General features: G+C 51.2%; 2 protein-coding genes across 10 annotated transcripts in view; both read right to left on the bottom strand.

The window, feature by feature from the left end:
- The window catches only part of LOC103381343 (mitotic checkpoint serine/threonine-protein kinase BUB1), a 7,506-nt gene extending 1,336 nt beyond the window's left edge, over nucleotides 1-6,170 (bottom strand). The window contains 20 exon segments of the mRNA XM_025056815.1: nucleotides 2-159; nucleotides 246-854; nucleotides 958-1,204; nucleotides 1,295-1,373; nucleotides 1,459-1,642; nucleotides 1,781-1,865; nucleotides 1,945-2,017; nucleotides 2,097-2,189; nucleotides 2,353-2,472; nucleotides 2,574-2,614; nucleotides 2,730-3,079; nucleotides 3,942-4,066; nucleotides 4,150-4,325; nucleotides 4,408-4,457; nucleotides 4,530-4,600; nucleotides 4,688-4,722; nucleotides 4,812-5,008; nucleotides 5,087-5,228; nucleotides 5,324-5,383; nucleotides 5,894-6,170. Of these exon segments, the coding sequence (XP_024912583.1) occupies nucleotides 2-159; nucleotides 246-854; nucleotides 958-1,204; nucleotides 1,295-1,373; nucleotides 1,459-1,642; nucleotides 1,781-1,865; nucleotides 1,945-2,017; nucleotides 2,097-2,189; nucleotides 2,353-2,472; nucleotides 2,574-2,614; nucleotides 2,730-3,079; nucleotides 3,942-4,066; nucleotides 4,150-4,325; nucleotides 4,408-4,457; nucleotides 4,530-4,600; nucleotides 4,688-4,722; nucleotides 4,812-5,008; nucleotides 5,087-5,228; nucleotides 5,324-5,383; nucleotides 5,894-5,916 (2,918 nt within the window). The 5' untranslated portion in view covers nucleotides 5,917-6,170.
- Nucleotides 6,171-6,890: 720 nt separating this feature from the next.
- Nucleotides 6,891-11,005, bottom strand: part of LOC103381342 (heterogeneous nuclear ribonucleoprotein Q) — an 8,281-nt gene continuing 4,166 nt past the window's right edge. For 2 of the 9 annotated variants that reach the window (XM_017033481.2, XM_025056750.1), the window contains exons 8-11: nucleotides 10,413-10,538; nucleotides 10,181-10,330; nucleotides 9,977-10,098; nucleotides 8,546-9,802 (exon numbers count right to left, since the gene is read on the bottom strand). In XM_017033481.2, the coding sequence (XP_016888970.1) occupies nucleotides 9,154-9,802; nucleotides 9,977-10,098; nucleotides 10,181-10,330; nucleotides 10,413-10,538 (1,047 nt within the window). In that variant the 3' untranslated portion in view covers nucleotides 8,546-9,153. Of the gene's footprint in view, nucleotides 7,202-7,413; nucleotides 7,798-8,545; nucleotides 9,803-9,976; nucleotides 10,099-10,180; nucleotides 10,331-10,412; nucleotides 10,539-11,005 lie in introns of those variants that run through there. The other 7 variants (XR_003050051.1, XR_003050048.1, XR_003050049.1 and 4 more) reach the window with 7 other exon arrangements.

The raw sequence follows: 11,005 nt of genomic DNA, 5'->3' as shown, positions 1-11,005 counted from the left end.
CAGGGTCCCGTAGCCGTGCAGCTCCCCCACCAGAACGCTGCCGTTGTGGAACAGGTGAGCTGAGGTCACTCTGCTGAAAAGTGGGCGGAGCTGAGGCGGCAGCCGAGCGTCCAGCTGAGTGTGGATGTAGAACTCCCAGGGATTGGCCGGTTTCTGGACCTGGTGACACAACAGAGTCAACAACAGCGTAGTGAGAGCGCCCCCCGTTGTTAGTGAGCTGTAGTGCACTCTGTACTGGAGCAAACCTTCAGAACCATCCTCTCAGAGGTCACGGGGTCAGTGGCCTGGTAGACGGTAGCGAAGGCCCCCTCCCCCAGGACACAGTCCACATGGACCCAGAGTGGACCTGGAGGGGCGGGGTCCCTGGAGTCACCCAGGCAGAGGGTGGTCTTGGGGGCGACGGCGGGGAGCTGACACGGCCACGTGACGCAGCGTGGGTGAGCGGTGAGGGGCGGGGTCAAGGACGCCAGCAGCTGACGGAGCAGGTCCTGGTCCCAGGGGTCAGAGACCAGCTGCTGCTGGACCGCGCTGCTCTCAGGGTTCCCGGCTCCTGGTTCTGGTTCTGGACTCACGGACTCGTCGTGGTCGGCGACACTGAGGCGCGGTGACATCATCGGCTGCTCGGGGCTCATGGGAACATCGCTGAAGAATCCCGGCTCTGGACTCATGGGGGCGTCCCGGGTCCCGTTGTGATTGTGGACCCAGGGCCGTCGTGGACTCAGGAAGGCGGTCGGTTCTGGGAGCTGGATGTTCCTCCGGTCTGGACTCATGGGAACCCCCAGATCTGGACTGGACTCCTGCGGTTCTTCTTGGTCCTCCAGGATCTTGAAGACCTCAGTCCTGGAGCCACGGCTCTGAGGAGGAGACGTCTGATTGTCAAACTGTAGGTTACATCACCACCACAAGGGGGAGTTGAAGCAGAGCCACGTGACCCGTTAGTAACGTTTGAAGATGAACCTGTGACATCACAGCGTCTGGACTGGTGTACACCTCCCAGCCCCGCCCACTGGAGGAGGAGGAGGAGGGGGTCTGATCTCTGAAGGAGAGCACAGCAGGGGGTACGGGCTGCACCATGGTGATGGAGGAGGAGGTGAGGCGGTGGTGCCCCTCACCTATGATGGTGCCGTGTCTGAGCGAGGGGAGGAGGTGACCCAGGGTGGAGTCACACAGCTTCTCCTCTGAGGGACTCTGCTCCAGGATGGGACTGAGGAGTCAGAGAGACGGAGTGTGAGACAGGAGTGTGAGACAGGAGTGGGGGAGAGACCACACCCCCCCTTGTCCCCCCCCCCCTCACCTGAGCTTCTTGCTCTGTCGTCTGATGAAGGTCTCTGCTCCTCCACACCTGTGGACCTCCACACTGTCACTGCTGCTGTCTGAGCAGAGGCGGAGAACCAGGACATGGACATGGACATGGACACCCCCCCCCCCACACACACACACACAGGCCTGAGCTGGTACCTTGGTCCTGGTAGAAGTCGCTGCTGGTCCCAGGGTTCTTGTTGGTGAAGGGTGTGGAGACGAACTGGGCCAGAGGAGCAAAGTCACTGGTACTGTTGGGACAAGCAGCCAACCAGTGGAGGGAGCTGTAGGGAGCAGCGCCCCACATGGTACTGTCATCTGGTGTCAGGTCAGGAGGAGTCTCCTGCTCAGGAAACACCAGGAGTCAGTCCAAACACAGACTCTCACATCTGGACCCTAAAGTCCAGACCCAGACCCTGACCCTCAGAGACAGGTTCTGGTTCTGGTTCATGGTCCGGGTCACGGTCCGAGTCTCACTCACGTTTGGTTTGTCTCTCCTGGACGCTGGGACCTCAGCCAGAGTCCGAACCGGTCTGGATTTGTCCAGCGCAGCAGGAGCAGAGGTTCTGAGGAGAAGACCACAGAACCATGGTCTACATAGATCTAGATCAGACAGATCGGTTCTAACAGGAACCTGTGGATCACCTGCTGTTCTCCTTGTCCTCGTCCTGGAAGACGGTGAAGGACCTGGGAGGATTCAGGAGACCAGGGGGAAGTCCTGCAGACCAGCAGAGGAGGAGGTGAGGAGCACTAGAACCAGGATTAAGGACTGTAATCTGGATTGGACCAGAACTCACCGTCACGTTCCTTCTCTGCTGTGAGGAACGCCGTCGTTCCGTTGAAGGGTTCCTCCAGCAGAGTGGGCGCCTGGAACATGTCCATGATGGCGTCTGCAGGCGGGACACGTCAAACATAAGGCCTGTGGGCTATAATCTGGGCGCACCGATGTGACCCTGGGTCTGACCCCTGACATTAGAGCTAAAGGAGAGGGGAGGAGAAGGGGAGGAGAAGGGGAGGAGAAGGGGAGGAGAAGGGGAGGAGAAGCCGACTCACCCAGAGCCTCTCGTGTGTTGACTGTGGGGGAGGGGAGAACCCTGGAGGGCGTGGCCTGGATATAGACCAGAGAACTGTTGGGGGTGACGTGAGACAGGTTGATGGAGCCTCCCTGAGACACTGAGGGAGACGGGGGGGGGAGGGGGAGAGGAGGAGGGAGGTGTTTAAGAAGGAGCAGAGGAGTTTTCAAAAGGAGAGGAAAAAAAGGAGGTTTTACTCACTGTTCTGTTTCTCCTCCACCTCCTCAGGAGGAGCTGAGGGTCTGGAACAGAGAAGGAGAAAACACTGAGTGGACACACACACACACACACACAGACAGAGGTGGCTCTGTTCCATTCCAGGGCTGGATTCTTTCCAGTGAATAATGAAGTACTGACTGGTGCGGACTGCTCCTCTGCTCCTCCTCCTCCTGCTCACTGCCGCTGGTTCTTCTGAGGAGACGCAGGTTCTCCTGCACAGATTCCACAGGCTGCTCAGCAGAGGGCGCCGCTGGTTCCAAACAGAGGCTGTTGTCAGCCAGGAGACAGAGAGGATGCTGGGATTCCTCCACAGCTGTGAGGAGACCGGGACCAGGAGCTGCTGCTCCTCCTCTGACAGCAGGAGGCCCAGGGAGCAACGTCAGGCCAGGGGAGCTCCTGCTGCTCAGACGGGTGGAGGGAGCAGGGTGGCTCAAAGGACCCTGGGTAAAACAGCTGCTGGACGAGGCGGCGGCTCCGACCACGGACGTCTGTGAGGGATCAACGACACGACATGGAGAACGGCATGGACAACCACATGGAGCACATCACGGAGAACGGCAGGGAGAACGACAGGGAGAACGACAGGGAGAACAACATGGAGAACGACATGTCGAACGACATGGAGAACGGCATGGACAACCACATGGAGCACATCACGGAGAACGGCAGGGAGAACGACAGGGAGAACGTCAGGAGAACGACAGGGAGAACAACATGGAGAACGACATGGCGAACGACATGTAGAACGACATGTAGAACGTCATGGAGAAGGACAGGAGAACGTCATGAAGAACGACATGGAGAACGTCGGGAGAACGACATGGAGATCGTCAGTAGAACGTCATGAAGAACGTCATGGAGAACGACATGTAGAACGTCATGGAGAACGACATGGCGAACGACATGTAGAACGCCATGGAGAACGTCATGGAGAACAACATGGAGAACAACATGGAGAACGACAGAAGAACGTCAGGAGAACAACATGGAGAACGACATGTCGAACGACATGGAGAACGACATGGCGAACGACATGTAGAACGTCATGGAGAACGACAGAAGAACGTCAGGAGAACAACATGGAGAACGACATGGCGAACGACATGTAGAACGTCATGGAGAACGACAGAAGAACGTCAGGAGAACGTCATGGAGAACGACAGAAGAACGTCAGGAGAACGTCATGGAGAACGACAGAAGAACGTCAGGAGAACAACATGGAGAACGACATGGAGGACGACACGGAGAACGACATGGAGAACGGCATGGACAACCACATGGAGCACATCACGGAGAACGGCAGGGAGAACGACATGGAGAACAGGTTCTTCACACACACACAGCTCTGACCCTGGCGGTGGATGAAGGTCGACCTCCGACTCCACAGCTCCTTATGCTCTGGTCCATCTCCTCCAACTTGGACTTTATGTTGTGGATGTTCTTCTTCTCCTTCTTCATCATCAGCATCATCTCCACTGGAAACAGGAGAACAGACAGTGGGACCACGACCCTTCACCTCCTCCTCCTCCTCCTCCTCCTGTGGTTCCAGTCCACTCACGGTCTTTGTGCAGCTTCTTCTCCCTCTCCCTGACTCCACAGAAATACTTCTGCGCCCGCACCTCCTCAAAGGAGAGCTCTCCTCCGTCACACAGCAGCTCATCCTTCAGGTACTCTGACACGGTGACCCCCCCCTGGGTGGAGCGGGCCACACCCACGTTCTCTGAGCGGGAAACTCTGTGGACAAGAGGAGCGTCACCACGGCAACAGCAGCAAAAAAAACAAAGATTTCCAAAATAAAAGCACAGGTTTCACTCACGTAACGAGGGTGTGAACAGACGAGGGCTCAGTCAGAAAGTCCTCAGACGCCTGGAACAGAGCAACGGAGGTTTGAGGGAGAGTCACACACACACACACACACACACACACACACACACAGACCTGGCACTGGGTGTCAGACTGCGCCCCCCTCTGTCGGCTCAGGTGTGTCGTCTGCAGACTCGTAACAATTTCTATAATCAATAAAAAAAAGTTTTGTTTAATTTTTATCTGAACATTTTTGTGATTTTTTTTCTTTCTTGTAAATCAAAGGTCGTGACCTGAAGATGGCGCCTGGTTCCTGCTCTGAAACTGTCTGCAGGTCAGATCAGTGACACAGTTACACACGTGAACAGCTTCATCCTGGGCAGCATGGAGGAGGGGGGGGGGGGTGCTGGAGGTTACCTGTACTGGTGCAGCAGCGCCTCCTGTGGCTGGGCCTGGTTCTCCACAGCTCTCTGATACAGAGCCTCAGCCTCCTGGTTCAGGCCTCTCTGTTCACAGTGCTGAGCCCAGGACACGAACAGAGCTGCTGACCTGGAGCCGACGCCTCTGCTGAAGAGGTGGCCGTACAAGGTCACGGGGTCAGAGTGGGAACTGGCCTGAGAGGGAGGGAGGGAGGGAGTCAGTGAGAAGAAACAAACCTGTGTGTGTCTGTGTGTGTGTGTTAGGCCACTCACACATCTGATGCAGTAGTTCACGTATCTGGGGTCATTTGCATAACGCTGCTGGTCCAAAAACCTCTGGACCAGTCTGTCCAACACCACTGAGATCCCATTGCTGCCCCCTGCTGGTAACTCCTGCTCCAAATACTGCACAAACCTGCAACGTTTGAGTTTGTTTTAAAGGACTGCGGTGTTATTGGTTGTTTTGTGCTGTGACGTCACTCTGTGTGGGTACTAAAGACCAGGACTCACTTGTCCCAGAGATCCAGAGGATCGTCTCCGGTATATGAACTCAACCTGCTCTCAAAACACCTGCAGACCACAAGACGGAAGTCATCAACTCGAACCGGAAAGTCACGTGACCCCAGGAGGTCATCGTTAAACAGCGCTAACCATTCCGGACAAAGTCAGTGCATTAAAAAAACAGTTAAATTTATAATTCCAACTTCCGTGAACAACAACACAATCTGAATTATAATTCCAACTTCCGTGAACAACAAACACAATCTGTTGTTTTATAAATAATAAGAGAATGTTGAAGGGTTAATTGATGAGAAAACATCGCTAATAACGGAGAAAAAAATATTCTAAACCGACCGTTTCGATAACGAGAGAAAACATTAAATAAAATCAGTTAAGTTATTTTAAAACACTGTTGCTACAAAACATTCTCAGGTCTAGTAATAATTACAATAATAATAATATAAACAGTCAAACCACAAACTATTATTTACTAAAAATAAACTTGTTAGCTGAAACCACAGTCGGTAGGGCTAACAACGTTAGCCGCCTGTGCTAACGGCTTCTTGGCATCTGACTTACTGTAAATACGTGTTGATATCCATCTTTTAAACAACGTAGTTGTGTCTTTAGTCCTTCCGCGAGAATAAACTACCACTGATACATTTATATGTTTAAATATATTTCCTTCTTCTTGTCGTTAACCAAGGAGTCAGTGACGTCTCCCAGCTAACGTTTGAAATTCGCGCTCGGCCAGTAACTCCGGAAAGGTCGTCCAGATCAGAAGACGTCATGTCCGGTGTAAAAATAAAAGCCCAGAACATTTTTGACTGTTTTTTACCCATCCTCAAATTTGATTTTTAAACAGCCCACATTTTTAAACAGTCACACAAAAATAACCAGACAACAGGCTACAATATTATTGATATTTTATCATTTTGTTTTTATTTATGTTGTCTGTTTCACGTACAATAAAGTTCAACGTTTTTTGGTTAGTTTTCGTCGTAGATATGGTACTTTCAGCAGTTGTGGTGGACATTACACAGATGATTCATATTTTGTTTCATATTTTAACGTTTTGTCTTGTTTCTGTGATGTTTTTATTTTTCTGATCCAGTTGTGTGAGATAAGGTGAGAGTTAAAGAAAGTGTCACATATTTTATTTATTCTGGATCATTCGTTCGTGACTAAATGTAGTGGTCCTTGGTCTATGAGTGGAGTTGTTGCGTCTTTTCAGCAGAGGGCGATGTCGTTCAGACTAACGATTCCATCCGCCGCGGCGCCTTTGTGAAACTAAAAAATAAAAAATCTTTTAAATAGAAGAAAACCGAATTATAAATATGAAATAATGGTTAATTATAAACGCCATTAAATAATTAATTAAAGACGTTAATTGAGTGACAGTCACTAAGATAAAGAAACATAATGGAATTTGTTGGAAAATAAATGTTAGACAACAGGAGGAGCTGTCGGCCATTTTTATTTTGGAGGAGTAGCTCTCAGAGGAAAACAGGCTAGTGACCCCTAGTGTCCATTAAACTCAGAAGGTCAAAGGTCACCCTTAACTGTTGATTAAAAAATGCACAAAAATGTTGGAGTTTAAGTTTTTATTATAAAAATACTCAGAATGTACAAAATATAAATATTATATAGGACATAAAAATTCAAAAGAGGAAGACGAGCAGGAGGAGGAGGAGCAGCAGGAGGAGCAGCTCTGGACCAGGTTCTCCACCTGAAACCATGGCTGTAGGTCTTCAGTACCAACAAGGACCAGATCCTACAAAGACTTCTGGGACCTTGACTTCACAAAACCAAGGGTTTCCCCTAGAGGTCAGGGCCATGGTCAGGAGGTCAGAGGTCACGTCAGGAACCTTGGACGGACTGCGTGTTCTGTGGAGACAAATGTCAGAACAGATGGTGTGAAGCTCACAGTGACCTTTGACCTTTGGGAGCCTTCTGAACAACAACACAGAGGGTCCAGGTCAGACTGGGACCTCGGCCAGTCTCTGGTCTCGCTGTGTGTTCCTGGACACCGAGACCAGAGACCGGCCGAGGTCCCAGTCTGACACCACAGGTTGAACACGAGAGTCAGGTGACCTTACCATTCCTCAGTCTACCAGCGGTGGCGTCAGTGGCAGCACTGGTAGATGTCGGTGACCAGCCTCAGAACCAGACTTCAGGACCAGCCTCCAGTCCATGATCCTGCTGCCCAGGTCAGAGAAGGAAGCAGAGAATTAGAGCAGGGAGAACAAGGACACACACACACACACACACACTGATGTTGTCAATTAAACATCAAAACGAGACACCCCCGTACCAAGCATGAGTAGGAAATGATCTGGGTGGTTTAATAATGTACCAGACACTGGTGACTGCCGTTGGCGCCCCCTGCTGACAGAACCAGCAGGAGTTGGAAGGACATGATTTGGACACAAGAGCCAAAATAAAAAGGTGTGTTGGCCACTAGCCCCACCACCAGACCAAACCTCATGGAGAAAATCAGAGGTTTTAGTTCAGACCAAAGTCCATGGAGAAAATCAGAGATTTTAGTTCAGACCAAAGTCCATGGAGAAAATCAGAGATTTTAGTTCAGACCACAGAGACTGACGTCTCTGTGGTCTGAATCTCGGTGAACTTCTCTATGAGCTTTGGTTAATCGCATGTTGGTTTGTGGTTAAGGTTAAGGTTGGTTTGTTTTCCTTCCATTTTCATTAGTAGGGTGTTGTGGCAGCCTCCAACTGCAGGAGGCGCTCACAGCAAATGACAGTTCCTTGTACAGCCACACACAGAGCATGAGAAGAAGCAGGTGAGATGAGAAGGTGAGATGAACAGCCAGGTGGACAGATGAGAAGAGAACATGCAGAGTTAGTGTCCAGGGCTTCAGTGGCATCTAGATCTTTCTGGGACACGGTTCAGATCTTTACTCTGAACTGGATCAAATTGGGTTTTGGGTTTTTTCTCCATAGTCTCCAGCCTCAGAAACAGTGAGGGGTCAAAGGTCAGAGCTGCACCACAGTGAGATTCAAAACCATATTGTTAAACAGGAAGTGGTCAGAATGGTCACTGCACATACACAGGACGTTTGGCAGTGGACGGCATGCAGAAGGTGGCGCTGTAGCGATTATGACGCCCACATTGGCAAACCTTTGATCCTTCCAACCAAGGAGCGATTTACAAATTTTGAAGGCAATTTGAAGAAAGAGAATTTGGCCAAACATGAATTTTCAAACACAATTTGACTGTTTTTTGTACACGTGTGTATACGTTTATTAGAGCAGACAAACAGCAAAGGATACAAGCCAAAATGTCAAGCCAAAAAGGAAAAGAAATTGGACGACGGTGATTTTTTTTTGTTTGTTTTCTCTTTCTTCTTTTCAATAACAACAGGTTTTCCTGGGTGACAATACAAATGGAGGGTTTTTTTAAAGACATAATTAATTAGGAGACACTTGATTTGTTGCGTCAGCTACTCAGAACAGAACTCCTAAAAACAGACAAAGCTGAAGCCAAATAGACAAGAGCTCAAAACCACAGAATTCATCTAAAAATTGATTTTTCTTTTTCAAACTTTGGTCATGGAAAAGTTTTAAAACGGCCATTTTAAAAAAGGAAATTAAGAACAAATAAAAGGAAGCAGTCGGCCCCGCTCCACCACCTGTTCTTAAAATATGTACAAAAACATCAATTTGAGAAAAGGGTGTGGGGGGAGAAGGGGGGAGGGCGGGACCTGCAGGCAACCACGTGGGCCTGGGGGCCAATCAGATGGAGTCTCTAAATAAAAAGACAGCAACAAAAGAGTCAAAGAAAAAAAAAAGAAGTGTTTGGTTTGGAGCCTACCGACTCTACTTCCACTGTTGGCCAAAAGAATCCTGATAAAACTCCTGCTGCTCACATTTGTAACCAGAATAGTTACCAGAGTGGTCACCACCTTGGAGCGGCTGCTGAGCAATAGGTTGCGAGCCCCAGTTCTGATTATTGGTCTGGCGACGCTTGGAATCTGGTTGGTTGTAACCGTCAGCTTTGCGTTTTCCTCCTACATTTCCACCGCGGCCGCCCCTCACACCACGTACCCCTCCACGCCCTCTGGGCTGCACTCCGATGCCTCCGACTCCTCCTCTAGCACCGCGTCCGCCCCGGCCAGGTCCTGGACTCCCTCGCTGGGGGAAGGTCGGTCTGCCCCGAGGTACGCCGCCACCAGCGCCGCTTCCCCCGCGGCCCCTGGCCGGAGAAGCTCCGCCGCGCGGGCCCCGGCTGCCGCCGCCACCTCCTCCGCCGCGGCTGCGAGGCTGGAAGTCATCGTAACCGCCATAGTAGGGGTCCTCGTAGCCCCCGCGGTAGCTGTGGTAGTCGTAGCCATAATAGTCGTAGTAATCCTCGTACCCGTAGTAGTCCGGAGGGTAGGAGTATCCTCCGCGGTTGCCTCCACGGCCACGCCCCCTCACAGGGGGAGGCATGTGCTGAGCATGAGGGTAGTAGTAGTAGTCATCATACCTGGCACGGGGAACAGGAAGTGATGTCACTGCTGCTTCCTGATTGGACAAATGACTACAGGACACTGATGGCCCCCCCCCCCCCCCCAGGCCCTCCAGTCACAAAAACTGGACTAGAACTCCTCATTCATCTGCTGACCTTCTAGAACTTTCTCCCTGAACCAGAACCTCTTACATTTGAGTTTTGGCCGCTTGTCTCTGGGCCTTTCGCTCCTTCCTCTTCTGGTCTGGAGGTTTGGCAAAAACGATCTCGATGGGTTCTCCCTCCATCTCCCTCCCGTTCATGTCCTCCAGAGCCTGGAGGAGCAGGAAACACACGAGTGTGAGTGTGAGTGAGTGTGAGTGAGTGAGTGTGTGTGTGTGTGTTCTGCTCCAGGACCTTGACTGCTGCGTCCCTCTCCTCAAAGTGGATGAAGGCGTAGTCCTTCAGCTTCTTCACTCGCTCCAGTTTTCCAAACTCACTGAAGGATTTCTCCAGAAGTTCTTCTGTGACGCCATTGGCCAGATTCCTGACAAATAAAACTTTGACCTGATGAACAGAGTGTCAGAGGTCAAAGGTCAGACAGACACTGTAGTACAACAAACAGTACCATGTCTACAAGTTTGTTTACCTTGGACATGACCTCAGGGTCGGGGTCCTCGATGGGGTCGGCCCACTCCACCGTCACCACGTTGCCCCACACCTTGACCTTCCCGCTCATCAGCCGCCGCCGGGCCTGAGCCGCCGTTTTATGGTCCTCGTACTCCAAGAAGCAGAAGCCGCGGTTCTTCTTCTTGTCGTCGGGTTGATGGTAGAGTATGACGTCGCCGAGGCCCTCTGTTGGTCCGACAAGGTAGTGTCAGAGCGAGGACAAGGGAAATTGTTGGGCTGTGGCAGGAGGAGGAGGAGGAAAAGGAATGAAAGGAGGAGACGCTCTCACCTGTGACCTTTGAGAACTCCTCAACAATCTGCTCCTTTGTTTTACTCTTTGGAATTGAACCGACAAACAGACGGTTGTTGGCCACAGATATACACACACCAATCTGTTTGCCAGGACGGATCTCGTGATTGTTGCACTGAAACGAAGAAGGGAACATCAGTCAGGACTAGACCAGAACCAGAACCTGCACCAGAGTCCAGAGTCCAGCTCTGACCCACCAGCTTCACGGCCTCCTGAGTGGCTTCTTTAGTACAGAAGGTGACGAAGGCGTAGCCTCGGTTCAA

The sequence above is a fragment of the Cynoglossus semilaevis genome, chromosome 7, assembly GCF_000523025.1.
Source record: "Cynoglossus semilaevis isolate Cse_v1.0 chromosome 7, Cse_v1.0, whole genome shotgun sequence".
In the NCBI taxonomy this organism is placed as follows: domain Eukaryota; kingdom Metazoa; phylum Chordata; class Actinopteri; order Pleuronectiformes; family Cynoglossidae; genus Cynoglossus; species Cynoglossus semilaevis.
Note: the sequence above shows the minus strand (reverse complement) of the source record. Positions and strands in the feature narration are given on the sequence as shown.